This window comes from Vicugna pacos, chromosome 16 (genome assembly GCF_048564905.1).
Source record: "Vicugna pacos chromosome 16, VicPac4, whole genome shotgun sequence".
In the NCBI taxonomy this organism is placed as follows: Eukaryota; Metazoa; Chordata; class Mammalia; order Artiodactyla; family Camelidae; genus Vicugna; species Vicugna pacos.
Window position 1 is genome coordinate 8,648,548 of NC_133002.1, and position 16,055 is coordinate 8,664,602.

Below are 16,055 nucleotides of genomic sequence, written 5' to 3' on the forward strand. Positions count from 1 at the left end.
CACACACAAGGCTTAAGAGAGCAGTTTCTCTTTATTGTGGAAAAGGACAAGGCGAGGGGGCCAGAGGGACAGGGAACGGCCACAACTTCTCTCCATTGAGGACGGGTGCCGGAGGTTGGCGAACAAGGGATTCAGTCTTCCGCCAGGGAAATCCAATCCTCAGAAGGCGCCAGAATGGATGGCGGGGGGGGGGGGGAACGACGACCAGGTGGGGAGAGTCTTTAAATAGAGGTGGGGGCAGGAGAGGGGAAACGCGACGGTGCTCTAGCGCACCATGTATTCCTTGCGCTGATTGAGCCGAAGCTGGCAGAAAAAGAAGCCTCCGAGAAGGAAGTAAATGCCCGCGGCGATGAAACAGTTGTAACCGACTTGCTCGTAACGGTTGTATATGTTCTGGGGGCCATTCCTAGGGGTGAGGATTAGGCAGAGAAATGTCAGAAACATTAATAGCGGCCGATAGTTACCGAACACTGATTATGTGCTGGGTACCATTCTAAACGCTTTTGCGTGTATTGTCTTATTCAATCTTCTCCATAACTGAGTTCTTTTACAGCATCCACTTTGCAGAGGTGGACGGAGGCACAGAGAAGTCAAATGTAATACCCAAAGAAGCCACATCTAAAGTGGTGGGTTTAGGATGGCCTGAGATCTGACTCCCAAGACCGCTCGTAACTGTGCTAAGAGAGCAGCTCTTCGCACCCAGCTCCCTATCCTCCGGGCCCCAAGCATCCAGCCTCCTGCGGTTCCCCGCCCGTCATTCTGACCACCTCACCTGGCCTCTCTACTTACTCAAAATCTTTCTCCGTGAAGGGAACATCCTCAAAAAGCGCAGCGGAGTGGATATTGAAAAAGATTCCGAGCATTATCTGAAAAAAGGGAAAGCGCAGGTTGTTGAACTCAGGCACCTGACCTGGTCACTGCCTAAACTCCTCCCACTTCGAATGTTGCCACAACATCTATGTTTGGGATTGCCAGAATGAGCTGGATTAGGGATGGCTGTTGCTGGATTTGGACTCCTGTCACCCAGAATAGGGCGTGAGTGGTGACACAGAGACTTGGCTGGGGCAAGGGCAAGAATAGTGAGCAACCGAGGAACCCAGATTATGCTCCCTCCAGAGGCGTGATTATCACGGGACAGAGGGGAGGGGTTAGGAGGAATCGGTACTTCTTCATATTATTTCTTCCTGGTTTGGGGCGGGTAGAGTCCTGGGGAAACACCCACTTCGGGAACAAGCACTCCCTTTCCCCACTGCCTCCATTCAGTGCAAGGATCTCTCAAGAACCCAGCTCTTCTTCCTCTTACCTTGAGGGTTCTCCAAATTTACCAGCCCAGCTCCCATACCAATCTTCAGTTTTTCCCCCTCCACTCTCCAACTCCCCATTTCTCAGTTCAGTTCTGTCTCCTTCTCCAGAGGCTAATCAACTATCCCCTCCAGCCTGCCTGCTGCTCTCCGAGGCCTGGAGTCCCCCAGCCTTCCAGCCCTCCAACACCGGGGCCCTCAGGCCCTTTCCTCTCCTGTTCTCGCCGGGCAGTCCCCTCACCAACATGATCACTCCCCAGGCGCTGAGGACGATGCCGCAGGCGGCCAGCTTGGGCCCACAGCACAGAAGCGACGCCATGAAGAAGGGAGTCGGGGATCGCCTTGATGTAGGCCGGGTAGGAAGGCGGTGAGTGGAAGCCCCGACCAGCTGTGGGGAAGCGGGCTGGACTAGGGGGCTCGCTTGGAGGACGGAGAACTGGTAGGGCGGCCGAGGGGGCGTGGCTTCTGGACCCAACCGTCGTGCTGTGGGGCGCGCCAAGCAGAGAGCGCTGGGTGGCGCCGGGTCCTCTCGGGACTTCGGCGGGAAAAGGCAGCGTGTCCGAAATCTTATCAGGTCCTTCGGAATCCTTATTAACCCATATGTAGCTCGGGTGCGAGTATTGCAGGAGGAAGGGCCTCCGATTTCTTGGTTCCTCCCTCTTCAGGTTTGAATAGGAGGCTCCATTATATCGCGGGACGGAGTATGGCAAGTCACGTGACGAGGAAGAAGCAGTAGCTCGGCCTCGGGAAAAGGGCTTATCTGTTGCGGAGCTCCTGGTAACCTTGGCGATGCGCTCTTAGGAGCAGAAGATTGAAGCTACCTGATTTTTGTCTCCGGTACCTTAGTCTCGGGTGGTATCCTGTGATGGGGAAATGGTAAGTGAGACATAGACATTTACACCGAGAGAGAACGCCTCCATCTTTTCTCTACTCATCCTTACGTTTTAAAATAGACATTCTGACATTGTAAAAGGAGGTAGCAGCCCCTTCCCGCGCCCAGGCGTGCTGCTGTGGCTAGGACGCTTTAAATTGCTGAGGCTTCTTGGCATTGGAAGTATGTAATATTTTGTTACCAAACATGGAATACTGAAGGGTTTTGGATGCCAAATCAGGAAAAATCTGGGCGTTAGGAGAAGTCCAGGAAAAGCAGACTCAATGAGCAAGTTGTTCAGGTGAGTGGTCCTGCCAAATGTGCTGGAGAAGGGGATGAATACACAAAAATGTCACTTTGCTTCCCTGTTGTAAACTAAGGAAACTTTGAACGAGGCGGACGGAGTACAAGATTTAAAACATATGAATAGATCACACTCTCCAAAGAAAAAGTTTGTATACTTTCCTGGTGAAAGATTTGTAATAATTATTCAGGGAAATAGGGGTGTTTAAAGAACACAATTTTGCACTGAGTTTGTTGTACCCATTCTAGTGAGGACAGTGATCACAAAATAATTGAGAGGGGTCGTTTAGATCCTAAAACCCCAGAATCAAAGAAACGCTGTCAGTGGTTCGCATAACTTTGTGGTATTTTTCCATTTATTTTGTGACATCGTTCTTAAAGGTGTTGTGAAAGAGAACTTGGAACCTAGGGAACACGTGGAGACCCCAGGGCCCGAAAGAGAAGTAAAGTGATCTTCAGACATGAATTTCATGTCTCTTGTTTGAGACTGTCTGGAGAAGGAAGCCATTTTGGGGTGAAGGTTTTTATTCTGCTTTAGGAGCACTATTCTCATTCAAGGACTTTTGGGGGAGGTGTGTGAATAGGAGAAATCGGGGTGGAGAAAAAGTTGCCAAAGAAGTGTCAGGAATTTTTAAGTTGGCCACCAAGCATGAAGTTAAGCTCCCAGGAAAGGAGAATTAGTTGAGAGAGTCAATTTCTTCCAGAAATCTCCCAGAAACCCTTCCAGCATTCTCTGGATGGTTTGCAAGAAAGGTCAGTGCCTCAGGCTACTGCGGGGCACTTTTGTGCAGGTACTGCCCCTGAGGGCCAAGTCCAGCCGGCAACCTGTGCATGTCCCTCTAAGAAAGCACAGGTTTGTTTGTTTGCTTGCTTTTTAATGGTTGAGTAAACCAAAAGAAGAAGGATATTTTGTGACATGGGAAGTTCGTATTTTGCTGTCCATAAATAAAGTTTTATTGGAACACAATCACATCCATTTACGTACGGCCGGTGGCTGCTTCTGTGCTACAACAGGAGTCTCGACAGAGACTGGGTGGCCTACAGAGCCTAAAAGATTATCTGGCTCTTTACAGAAAAGTTTTGCTGCCCCTTGGGCTCGTGGGGTACAGATGTAGGCGATTTAACTGGGGGAGGAAAGAGAGCCTCAGCAGCAGAGATTAGGAAACCATGAAACTCAAGATGAAACTCAGCCCTAGAGCTGATCTGTGGTCTTCCTGGTGGGGGCGCCTTAGAGCTCAGATAGTGATGCTGTTCTCCGTGAGGCTGGGCTTCAGGTATTCATAGGGCAGGTCAAGTTGCTCATTCCGGGCTGCAATCTCCCTTTCCAGGTTTGCCAAATCTGTTTGGAATTGGTTTAGTGCAGCCTTGGCCTTGGCTTCTGAGAAATATTTTTCTTTGTGATGCCCCAAAGGCACCTAAGAAGGAACAAAAGATCAGTCGGTTTCCAGTTTGAAGGCAGCCGCACCTAGAGTCCAGCCCTTCGCTCTGATGTTTCCCTTCCAACTGTCATTTCCCTTTCCCCAGAGTCCTCTCTTACCATGTCTGGCTGGCGGCGACCCAGATGCCATGTGATGGCCATTTGAAGGCAGGCCTTTTGGACATCAGGTAGTGAGCCCATCACTGTGGCCATTGTCACGTCTTCCTTGGTGGTGGGTGGGGGCATCCGCATTGTGCATGGGGCATTAGGGACCCAGGCATACCATTCCAGCTGGGGGAAGAAACTGCAGCCCTAGGACCCTGGTACTTGGGGTCTGAACCCCCATCTCTCCCTTGGGCATCCCAAGGTCCAGACACCTGTCTTCAGGGGCCTGGGCTTTTAGCTGTCCATACCTGGCCCTTGTTGATGGCCCCATGCTGAGCAGTGCATGTGAAGACACACATGGTAAGGAAATGGCAGAGTTGATTCTGGGACTGGAAGGACACAGGGAAACCTGGGTGGGAAGGGAACAGGATTTAGAGTTTATAGCCTGAGAGGAGAGAAAACGAGACCAATGTCTGGGATGCCTGCATTTTGGAATTGGTGGGTGCTTGCTTCTTTGGTCCTTTCTTCCAATAGATTTGCATCAGACTGAGTTTCAGTTCAGGCTCAAGTCAAATAGTTGGGTTACCTCGGGCCAATTACTGAACCTCCCTAAGCCTCAACTTCTTCAGCTGTGGAATGTGGAGCGCCCCCTACCTTATGCATGAGATAGTCACCTGGCATGGAGCAAGAGCTCAATAATTAATAATTATTGTTATCATGGAAGAGTGGGGACTGAAAAGTTCTGACTGATCAAAAATCCTCTGCGTCAAAAAGTGGCTGAGAAACTTGGGATGGCGCCTCCTATTTCCGGACAGGGAATTATGAATGTTTGAGTTATAACTTGAGGGATAAGAGAAGTCGTGGATTTATAGTGTCACAGCCAAGAGAGGCTTTCCACGAAGAATACGTCAGGCTACTCAGTTGACAGTGGAGGTCGGGGCTCAGAGACCCAATAATCCTGTCAGTCAAGTGGAACAAGTATAATCACTCCCCTGTTATTCATTTAAAAAAAAAATCAAAGACCAAAAATCAGGATCACGTAGTTGGGGAAAGGCAGTGGCTGACCTTGAACTGGGGTGCCTGACTGCTAATCTCAGGCTTTTTTATTTTAAAAAATTTATTATTTTTTGATGGAGGTAGTGGGGATTGAACCTTACTAAACGTGAGCTCTACCACTGAGCTATATTCCTCCCCCCCCCTTTTTTGGCTTTTAAAATTTTACAATATTTTCTCTAAAAAGTCTACTGGGAAAAATGAGGCAAAGGTGAGCTATAAGAACTGCAGGAGAGTAGAGGAGGAGGGGATGAGAGGCAGTTAGTTGAGGTTAAAGTTAACAGGCAGATGTTTATTTTCATCTTCCAAATGTAGATACTGGTTGGGGAAAAGATGGCTGGGGAGAGGAGGCAGGGTCTTCCGAGAGCATGTGGAGCTAAGGGACAGCACTGAGATGTACTGGAGAAAGTCTGGTCCTGGGAGGGTGGGGGGCAGTTTGCAGCCACTGACTCCGCAGGGAGACACCCCTCCAGAGGGCAGGTGTTGGTTAGCACTCACCACACCCCCAGAGGCTGGCCACAGTGGCTCCCCAGTAAATGTCTGTAGTTGTCCCACAGAGGCAGAGATGTTGGTGTGAAGTGTGAGGGGCAGGGACCAAAGGACGATGTACAGCAGGGACAGGCTGGCCCACGTGAGTTAGAGAGAGGAGGACAGACCTCAGAAGAGCTCAAGAAAGGCTGTTTCTTCCTCAGAGTTTAGAAGCAGGGGGCAGATGGTGGCTGGATTGGCCAAAGAAATGAGAGTCCCAAGGGGTAGGACACTGAGTTCAGGGTTGAGCCAAAGCACACAGAGCACTGAGTTTGCACCTAGAAATGACCTTGTGCTGTGGTGAGTGTGCAGGGTGCCTGGACCGTCTGTGTGATGAACAGGAGCAGAAGTGGGAGGAGCCAGGGAAGGCCATCATGGGCTTCGATGGGAATAAGCTCCCCATTTATATCCTTGGCTAGGAAACCGACAACCGTGAGGCGAGAATGTGAGCTCTGGCAGGACCCGGGCAGATCCCTGCCTGGCCGGGGTTCTGGCCCTGTTGGGCTCCACACTGTGACAGGCTGGGGGTAGGGGTGGAAGTGAGGGTTGATGACCAGGGTCTCCGAGAAGGGCGGCCCTTGGGTGTCTGTAACTGTAGTGAGTCTCCGGAGGTGGGAATGGGATTCAGGTGCTTCACGTGTGGAGGGAGACGGGGGTGCGGTGAAGGGTTGCCGTCCTGAACCCAGACGGACAAGGCTGAGAAGGAGCTCTGGGCAGAGGGTCCGAGGAGCCCCTGTCTCTGGGGAGGGGTCTCACCTCGGTCCTGGGCCCGGCACAGCCCCACCTCAGTGATCTCCTGACACCAGGCCTGCAGCTCAGGGTCCCCTCTCACGACATCATCCCCGTGGTAGAAGAGCTGGATGATCCGCTCCACGTACCTGCCCAGGGGAGCGGGAGGTGAGCTGGTGGAGAGAAGGCTCTGACCTCTCCACTTTGCCGTGGCCTCTGCCCAGCTGACTCTCGGTGTCTGAGCGTAGATTGTTCAAGACCTGCCTTCTGGGTCATTCCAGCTCTTTCTACAAACTAGGTGAGAAAGAAAGGAAATGTGGGTCATCCGTTTTAGGAATTCCCTGTGCGTGGGTGATAGCCATTCTTCCTGGCAAAAAACAAAACAAAACCCTGTTTTGTCCAGATCCCTCAGCCTCCCAGTCCACAGTTTCCTGACCGAGGCTTTCTGTCCCCCATCTCCTCCTTCTCGGACCTTACCCACTGACTCCTCACTCGTCCTCATCTCCCCCCAGGATGGAGTCTCTGCTCCTCCTGTCTGGACCCTCTTGTATTTAGACTCCTATTGCCCCGTGCTGATGTCAGGCCAGAGCCCCACTCACCCTCTCCCCCAACCCCTCCATTTCTTGGCTCCCACTCTCACCCACCGGGCAGTGATGTCCCAGAGCCGTAAAGCATCGTGGGCGTAGTGAGCACCTGGGGTTCCCAGCAGCCCGCGTTCAGCCAGATCGTCAGGAGGACAGAGGGAGCAGTAGGTCAGCTGAGCCATGGCCCGGCGGAGCAAGTGCACGTGGCCCCCACCACCGGTGCTCACTACCTGGGACAAGAGAGATGTGAGACCTTGAGGAAGAAGCCAGAGCACAGTATTTAAGGGGTTCAAGTGTGGGATTTTCACATTTAAAGCTCTGGATATAAAGGGTCAGGACTTTCACACTGGTGGGTTGGGGATCTTGAAAGTGGCAGGAGATCGCAGACAGTTGGATGGTTGGCAACCCCCTGCCCCATCATCTCCTTACCTTATCAAATACACCTCCATCTGAGATGAGTTGGGTCCGTGCCCGGGTGTTGATTTCCATAGTGTAGCGGATGTGTGGCATCAGAAACTGGGATGGAGGAGATTATGGGGGTGGTTAATGGTGGATCGTGCTTGGGTCCTTCCTTGCAGAGCACAGTGGCCTTCTCTCCTCTCCTCCCTTGACAGGCCGGTCTCCTGCTTCTGCGGTCACTTTCATTCTCTTTACTCCCCTCTGAGTCAGGCTCTGGAGCAGACTGGCCTGGGTTCCACCTGCAGTTCAGCCCTCACTCTAATGCTCGTTCAGGGTCCTGGCTCTGACTCTTCTCCTGTCTAGCACCTCATCTGTCAGCAGCAGGTGATGATAGGGTCTTTTGTCTCGGGAGGCTGTGGTGTTTATGTGGGTGATGTGTGAGGAGTGTTTGGTGCACACAGAAGTCCTGGAGGAAGGGTCCTTGTTATTGTTTCCCTCTGGAGTGCAGGTTTCATGCAGTGTTGGTATCTATATGAGTTGCTGCTGGACACGGGATGAGCCAGCAATACCTCTGGTGCCAGGAGGTCAGAGCAGGTCACAGTGAACTGAAACTTCTCAGAAAGTTCATGAGGGGCACTGAGTGTCATAGAAAGCCCGAAGTCCGCATGAGGAGAGAAGACACCTGAGGACAGACAACTCCGAATAACAGTAACAATCGCTGCAAGAACGGATGTTTTCACAGCTTTTAGCCTCTGTCACGCTGTTGTGTCATTTTATCCTTGAGCCACAGTGGAGCTCCTGTTGTCCCCACTTAGAGGGCAGGACACTGAGCTCACATCTGGTAAGTACAGAGGTCAGGATTCAGGATTCAGAGCTGGGCAGTCTGAGTCCCGAGCCTGCACACACCACCTCCAGGACACGTGCCGGCTGGGCTCTCCCCCGTGTACCGGTAACAGCTCAGCTGTTTGCCGTGCTGTTGCCATGGCAGTGGAGATGGGGCTTGGAGGGGACTGAAGGGGGAATTTAAGTGTGAATAGAGGCTGAGCCTGGTCAAGATGAGCGGAAGAGGGTGGTGCATGGCCCCCTAGAGATCAGTGAAATCCCAGATTCTGTCAGTTCCACTGGTCTCCATCTTTTCTGTGTCACCCAGGACTCCAGGAGGCCACAGCTACTACTGGCCAGGCTTGGAGGGTTGGGCAGAAACCCCACTGAAACACAGTTTCGTCGTTCTCCTGACCAGGTGCTCACTGGCATCTCTTGCCAACATTTCCGACTCCATGCACCCAAAATGGAGCACCTCATCTTTACTTCTCAACTGGCTGCTTCTCTTGGTTTCACTGTTTCTGATCATTGCTCTGGTTCCTCAACTTGTATCACTTTTGTCCCTCCTTTGCTTTGTTCCCTGTATCTAAAGTGCCGTCCAGATTTTGAGGACAGTTTGAAGCAAGCACAGGCTTTATGTGACTGCCTCTGCCTGGCAACAGATGCTGAACTCGGTCTTTCCTAAGCCCACAGGCTTTCCAGATCACTCCAGCACACCCACCCCTGGGCTCCTAGGAGGAGCTTAGACCTCTGACCTTTCTGTCTCCGTTCTGGCACGCAGGCATGCTGCAGCTGCTGTTACCCCCCTGCACCAGCCCTTTGATTTTTGTCCTTTTCATTCCTGTCGCCACCTTGCCAATGCGTATCTTTCTCCATCTCTCTCTGGGGCAGGTTTAAACGGCCCGCTGGGCTCCTGTCCTTGCCTTTTGATCTGTTGCTACTTAGCAGACTCAGCTGGGGTGGAATTTGCTCCATCAACGCCCTAGTGTTTATAGGTGGTCTCTTGTGATTTCAGAGTCTAGTTCCAGATGATCTCTGGGTGGTTCTAATGGACACCGCTTGTCTTTCTGGCTAATAAATCTCCTAAGGCAGGAACAAGGCCTTTGTTTTCCTAGTAATCTGGCTAGGCCCATTGCTAGATCATCAGATCTCTGAGAATTTCAGAGGGCCATATTAATAATATGTTCTGAAGAAACGTTAAGTGACTCGACCTAATTAAAATCTGAGTCTCAACATATGGACTCTGTCTTCCTTCTCTTCTCCCCTCTTTCTCTCACAAGGTGACGTAAATTTTTTTTGATGCTGCAATATCATTTGCCACTGGGTGGTTTCCTTTCTCTGGGCTCTGACTCAAGAGGGATGTGGAGGGTGGAGGTTGTACCTTGAAGACAGGGTGCAGTCCCGGGAGGCACCTCATGGTGGCCACAGCGATGACCTCGGCCAGCAGATGAGTGTTCAGCAGATGATATTGGAGCTGATGCAGCTGGAAATCTGAATTTCGGACCCAGGACTTTGCCAGGAGCCAGGCAAGTGGAGGATCTGAGGGCAGGAAGAGTGGTGGGGTCGGGGAGCTGGGGCTGGGAGGCTGGAGCTGGGAAAGAGAAATGAAGCCGTCATAGAACTCTTGCTTTATGTGTGACGTTATGGTCAGCATTCCTGGGGAAACAGATGAGTATGTTGATTGCCATCAAAGAAGTTATAATCTTGTAGGAGGAATGAGGACTTTCCACCCTGTCTCTCCCTAGCTGTGGCACCGTGCGAGCGCCATGGTGGTCAGGTTGAATCAGGGAGAGTCAGAAGCAGGGCGTCCAGCGAGGAGATCCTGCCAGTGGTTTGGGAGAAACATGATGAGGGTTGAATTATGGTGGGAGGATGGAAGGGGAAGTGGGCTGTGTGAAATCATTGACCGTACTTTTTACCTAACTGTTGAGAACAGAAGAAGAAAGGGTAGATGGGTAGTTAGTGTCAGAGGTAACTGGGAGATTAAATCATGATGCTCAGTGTGTCCCCAAGCCAGCAGCATCAGCATCAGCATCGCTTGGGAATTTGTTAGAAATGCAAATTCTCAGTCCCCACTGCTGACCTACTGCATCAGAAAGTGTGTGGGGTGGGGGAAGTGGGGAGGACACCCAGCAACCTGTGTTTTAACAAGCCCTCTAGATGATTCTGAGGCACAGTAATGTCTGAGAGCCACTGGGTATATGAGGAGAACTCCAGAAGGCCTTTATGACTCTTGAACAAGTCCTTCCAGTTGGATGAGTCAAGGAGAAACTAGGCCACAAGCAGAGTGACATGAGGACAGGTCTCACTGCGTGAGGATGGAATTCAGGAGCCCAGAACCGGGGGGCTGTGTCCTTGGGAACAGAGGTTGAGGTGGTCAGAGAGCAGGGTTGGGAGGGGGATGCTCAGGGCGCCTCACCTGGATGACCATGGGAAGCAGTTTCCCATGGGGGTCCATCTTCAGCATGACGAGGGGGGCAGCCAGGTACTGCTTCTCTCCTTGGATCACATTGGCTGGAATTCCATCCAGGAGGATGAAATCCGCCTCAAACAGGGAACCATTCTGGGGAAAGGAGGAATGTATCCATCGTTAGAGTTCAAAGTCCACCACTAGAGGGCCTGGGCAAAGGGGGAAGACATCTAAAGACATTTAGCTTGCTTCTTGCTATCATCTTGTGTCAGTAGCAGAGTCCTGTCGGGAGCAGAGCAGCTGGCCCAGTTCCTCTCATTTTAGACAAGTGAAGAAACCGCCTAGTGAGGGCTGTGTAGTAGGAGATCTGGTTTTAGAACCAGGACTGCTGAGTCTGGTTTGCAAGCTGTCCCCTTGTCAAGATGGCCAGGCCCCTTACCCCCATTCCTCAATGATCTGCTCACTGGATTTGACTGTCATCAGTTCAGCCAGCACTCTCTGACTCCCTATCCAAACCTCACCTCCTCTGCCAAGTGATCCACAGAGGTTCCCCTGCCTACCACCACCATGGAGTCCAGCACACACGCACACAGACACACTCACGTCCCGCCCTGCTCATCTCTTCCAAACCCAGGTAACCTCCCCAGTTCTCTCTACCTGCTGGTGCATTCTTTATCTTTCTTCCTGCCTGTGAACACTGGTGTCTGGAGCACCGATATCAGCCAGGGAAAGTCATCGTCCCTACTAACATCTCTGGCCCCATCTGTGCCCTGGGAATCCATCCTGGTTCCCCTCCACCCTGGGTGCTCCTTATAGTTTTCCCTTACATGCCTTATTATCTCTAGGTTTTTCCAGCACTGGACTCTGGACCAAGAGGCAGTGGATTCCCACAACCTCCTGACCCTGACTCAGCCTTGGTCCCTCCTCTTCACAACTGCTGGCCACACTGCCAAGGAGAGAACAAGGCAAAGGTGGGACGGGTACCTGGAGTTCTTTCTCCAGCTGGGCCCGTAGCTCCTCCATCCCCGAGGGCAGCACTAGCCGAGGGGGCAGAGCGGTGGAGCGTCTCAACAGCATGGGGTTGGCGCCATTGAGGAACTGGTAGCCAAAAAATTCATCCTCCTGCCAGCGCTGGCGAACGTTCTCTGTGGGGTCGGGGTGGAGTGGAGAAGGAAGACAGTACACAGTTGGGATATCCCCCTCCTCCAGGCCCTACCCCAGCGATCCAGCATATGACCAGCCCGTATCCAGCCCCTGCCTTTTCATCTTGGGGCCTCTGAGAAATGACCAAGCATAATATGTTCTCATCTGGGAAGTAGTTATGCGGGACTGTGAAGTGTGATGGTTGGGTCATCAAAAGGGGCCATCAGGGGGTTCTAGAGACCTGGGGGGACCACTGACCAGCCAGGGTACTCTTCTGGCCCCAGAAGATGTGATCAAAATCCTCCAGGCGGTTCCAGGAGCTCAGGAGGGTGTACACACGTTTGAGGAGCATCTCCAGGGCCCTAGGACAGGTGTGGTGGCATGAACCCATTTGCTGATCCATCAGCCCCTCCCCATTTATCACCATTTTGGGGTCTCCCAGCCTTCTTTCCACTCTGAGCTCCGGGCTCTTCTCACCCCGCCTTTTGTGTCCATTCAAAGTCCAGCCTCTTCTCCTCATGGAATCTCATGTTTGAAGGTAGATCATCCTCACAGCCCGCAGCTATTGTCAGTGGTAAGCCTTCCTTCCAGGTGGCCCAGCTAGGAGACAGGGAGAAGGCTTCAGGGAGGGTGTCCAGGTCAGTGATGGGGGCAGGGTCAGGGAATGGGGGTACAACCAAGGGGCCCTGTAGGTGGGTGGTCACCAGTATATCTGATGTCTTTCTTTCAGTTCCTTCTCTCGATGTTTCTGGAACACGTCCAGCGCATTGTCTCCTGCCAGGCGGGCTGGGGAGACATGAAGATGATTGGCCACAGTTTGTGTGGTCCTGTGCCCCGCTACCTATCCTCATCTTCCTTTCCATAGTCATAGTCCATGTGTTCAGTCACGCTCTGTTGCTTTTATCCCTGGCCTTGCCTCACTGCATCAGTTCCCCAGACACATTTATCTTATCTTTGCCAACTTTGCACTCCTGGTTGTGCTAATCTCAGACCTCATCTCTTGCCTTGAGACAACAGTCTCATGTTTGACACCCTTTCTTGTCATTTAACTGTCTTTCCCTTCCTGATCTTATTTCATCAATATCTATGATTGGAAAAATCACCTTAATTAAGGTGATAACATCTTAATCACTCATGTGCCTACACCTCTTCTCTACAGTATATTGCTTTGGTTAATTTCATGTGTCTTGAACCTCCCCTGCCGCACCTTGGCCATCCTCAAAAAGCTTTGAGGAGCTGTGTTTGCCTTCTGTTTCTGACTTCATTGTTCCAAGACTCACCAGCAAAGTCTATATTATCAACTTGTTCCTGCTCTTATCTGTACTTACACTTACCTGCCTCAAAGTGATAGATTTCACGTTTCCGTCATCACTGCCCTTGCCTCAGTTGCCTCCATAATCATCTCTCTTGTTTCCCCAACAAATTCTGAATTAGCTGTCATCCATCCCCGCCTCCTGTCAGCATGCTCCCTGTCCCTGACGGTTGTCTTCCATGTTTTCCCAACCAAACCAGCTCTCCAAGTCATATTATTTATTGTTTCCCTTAGCTGTGTCCTCGCAGGGGTCCTCCCCAGCCCCTATTCCATGTGCTAATCTTACCTGTCCTGCCCTAACTTCTTCCCAGTCCCATCCAGATCTCCTTCTCACTTTTACTTGGACTTCTCTGTTTTCCATCACTGCTTCAACGCCTATTCTATGTCCTCACCTTCTTGGAGGGTGGGAGCTACACACCACTTATGTCCCTATCCAGCCCCACTCGCAGCCTTTTTTAGTCTATGTATAAATTCGGTAGTTTATAACTTTCCCCCATTTCCTGTCTTCTTCGCACTTAACCTGCTGAACACCCACTTTTTTCAAGCCCCCCTGACTTTCCTCAGTCCTCCCCCCCACCTTCGTCAGCAGTTCCCCAGGCTCCGCACCGCCCACCACTGCCCCCACCGGTGCCCTCGGGCAGGCACAGGACGCCGTCGCCCTGCACCCAGCTGTAGCACGGGAAGGCGGCCTCCTCGCCGGCTCCAGGGCCCTGCACCGTGATGCGGTCGCAGAACCACGCGTCGTCCACCAGGGAGTGGTGTTTGCGCAGCTTCACGAACTGCAGCGGCCCCAAGTCGTCGGGAACGTCGTGCTCAAACTCCTCCTCCTGTGGGACCAGAACCCGGAGACTTTAGTGGCAGGGTCCTGGGAGAGGCCGTTTTGCCGGGAGTGAGGGTTGGGGGTCTGAGGCGGGGTGCGGACAGAAGAGGGGGGACCTTGGTGGCCTCCGTTGACAATGCCTCCAAAGACCTCGTTCCCTCCTCTGGACACCTGCGCGGTGGATTTTAGGCGCCCCATGGCACCAGGAGGACAAGGGAAGGCGGCGCGTGGCCCGCATTGTCTTGAATTGCTGCCTGAGCACCATCACTTCCATCCGTTCTTTAACTGAGCCATTCCCGTCTGCGCTCTCCCAGGAGCTTCCCATTTGACACTGATGCTATATTGACACTGGCCTGGGGTCATTTAGAGAGTCAGTTGGAGGCTGTGAAGACCAGGGTAACTGGGAAGGGAGAAGGGGGTGGCGTTCAGCCCGTCTCTGGCTCCCGACCCTCCTTCTCCTCGCCCCTCCTCGCCCAGGCGCAGGCATCCCAACACCTGGAAGTCCCAGCCAGTGCGGTCCAGCTGTCATTTAGCTCCTGGATCCCGCGCCTCGCCGGCCTCTCGCCTCTGGGCTGCCCTCCCACCGCGAGCCCAAGCCCGGGCCGGGGTGGGGGCCCCCGCTCCCGCCTGCTGACCTGGCCCCGCACCGGCCGCAGCTCCAGCTCCAGCTCCGTCTCCCCGTGCGCCCCGACCAGCCACAGCCGCACGCGGTTGTGCGACCCGGCGAAGAGCGAGGCCCCGGTGGCTACGCGGATGCAGTAGCGGCCCATGGCGGCCCTGGCGGCTTAGACGAGGGGAGTCGGGACGTGCGCGCTTCTTGGGGCCGCGGGCGGGTGTCGAGACGCCTTGGGGCCCGGGCCAGGCCCGGGCCTTTAAAGATGGGTCCGCGTCCCCGCCCTTCTCACGACTTGCTGGCGCTCTCAGTCCCCGCCCCAGACTAGCCCGAACCTGTGAGCGGCAGAGCCGGCTGTGGGGAAGGGCCGCGCCTCCGGATCCGGGCGGAGCTGCGGGAGATAAAGGGGCACCGGCCTCGGTGAGGCCGAGAGGATGGAATTGCCTGGGTTTCTCTGGACCTCCGAGGGAGCCTCGGGGTTGAGGGAGCAAGGCTGAGGACTTCCCGGGGTCCCCAGGCCTTTCGGAGAGCTAGGCGGAAGAGGAGGTGGGTCGGTGTTCCAATGGAGGGGAAAGTCTCTGCTTTTCTTGGCTGGGCCCCAGGGAGCACGTAGTGTCCTGCTGCTAGACCCGGTATGGCCAGTAGGTTTTCAGTTCCTGCTTTCGACCTCATTTGAGCCCAGTGTTTTAGTAAATGACCTAAGGTCCCCCAGGCTTCCTAGAACCGGAAAAGTAGCAGTTCAAAGACTTGCACCCCAGACCTCAACCTGCTTTCCAGCATGGCTAGGTTAAGACCCCAGGCACACCAGATACAGGGGGAGGCCCCGCTGAGGCAGGGCAGTGAAAACCTTTTGTCCAACGTTCACAGTGGGTGCAGAGAATGTTAGGATCCAGGTGTCAGGGTACAGTGTGGAGTAACTTAGGGACACAGCATCCATGGACAGTTCCCCTGGACTTTGTTCCCTTCCAGGTGAACACAACCTCTTCCCCTTCCATATGTTCCAGGTTAATTTTTTATTTTTTAAAAGTTTAATTTTTTAAAATTGAAGTATAGTCAGTTTACAGTGTGTCAATTTCTGCAGTACAGCATAAATGTTTCAGTCATACTTATATATATTCGTGTTCATATTCTTTTTCACTGTAGTTTAATACAAGATATTAAATATAGTTCCCTGTTCTATACAGAAGAAATCAGGTTCATTTTTATTCTGGCCTTACTGACCCTGGTACCTGCTTCCCCCATCTGAAGCTTTTTCAGTTTTCTTCTAAGAAATTAGATGCAAGGTTTTTATTAGTTATGAAGTTCTACCTCTTTCATCTTCTTTCTAGTCTTTATCCTGCTCCCCCCAGCTATTTCCTGGTCCTTTGTGGCTCTCTGGGCAGGAAACCAGGGAGCTATGGAGGGGCCAGTGCTGGTTAGGGACTTCGTAAACATCAGAAGATGTTCAGGCCTCATGCTCTGCCACCCACACAGGAACCAGGTGCAGCCTCTTGCAGGTCCCTATGTAGGTCTTCTTGGCCAAATCATTATAAGCTTTTGGCTCCCAGTGGATGTGTCTGTTGGCCCGGGCTAGGTCAGGGCAAGGTAAATCTGCTTTCTTGAGCCAGACCCTCAAAAATGACTTGATGTGTGGTTACTCGGGGAG

At 52.6% G+C, this 16,055-nt stretch overlaps 2 protein-coding genes and 1 long non-coding RNA gene across 6 annotated transcripts; 1 reads left to right on the forward strand and 2 right to left on the reverse strand.

Annotated features, from left to right (window-relative positions):
* Positions 1-12: 12 nt before the first annotated feature.
* On the reverse strand, positions 13-1,818 carry RNASEK (ribonuclease K). Its single transcript, XM_072940468.1, has 3 exons — positions 1,543-1,818; positions 790-866; positions 13-406 (listed from the first exon to the last, which is right to left on the reverse strand). The coding sequence occupies exons 1-3, from the start codon at positions 1,618-1,620 to the stop codon at positions 265-267; spliced, it is 297 nt and encodes a 98-aa protein (XP_072796569.1). The 5' UTR covers positions 1,621-1,818; the 3' UTR covers positions 13-264.
* Position 1,819: 1 nt separating this feature from the next.
* Positions 1,820-13,468, forward strand: LOC140686426 (uncharacterized). 2 transcript variants are annotated; one of them, XR_012060246.1, is made up of 5 exons: positions 1,820-2,177; positions 4,000-4,080; positions 9,393-9,638; positions 11,368-11,493; positions 12,396-13,468. It is a non-coding gene; the product is annotated as an uncharacterized lncRNA (long non-coding RNA). The 2 variants fall into 2 exon arrangements; XR_012060247.1 differs by lacking the exon at positions 4,000-4,080.
* LOC140686424 (polyunsaturated fatty acid lipoxygenase ALOX12) lies at positions 3,406-14,630 on the reverse strand. Of its 3 annotated transcripts, none has more exons than XM_072940465.1 (14): positions 14,433-14,630; positions 13,603-13,804; positions 12,370-12,451; positions 12,143-12,265; positions 11,924-12,027; positions 11,507-11,667; positions 10,532-10,675; positions 9,494-9,703; positions 7,321-7,407; positions 6,952-7,121; positions 6,335-6,456; positions 4,306-4,406; positions 4,013-4,183; positions 3,406-3,890 (listed from the first exon to the last, which is right to left on the reverse strand). In XM_072940465.1, the coding sequence occupies exons 1-14, from the start codon at positions 14,565-14,567 to the stop codon at positions 3,711-3,713; spliced, it is 1,992 nt and encodes a 663-aa protein (XP_072796566.1). In that variant the 5' UTR covers positions 14,568-14,630; the 3' UTR covers positions 3,406-3,710. The 3 variants fall into 3 exon arrangements, with proteins under 3 accessions (XP_072796566.1, XP_072796565.1, XP_072796567.1); XM_072940464.1 differs by having other exon boundaries at positions 13,555-13,804; XM_072940466.1 differs by lacking the exon at positions 4,013-4,183 and having other exon boundaries at positions 13,555-13,804.
* Between the last annotated feature and the right edge of the window lie 1,425 nt (positions 14,631-16,055).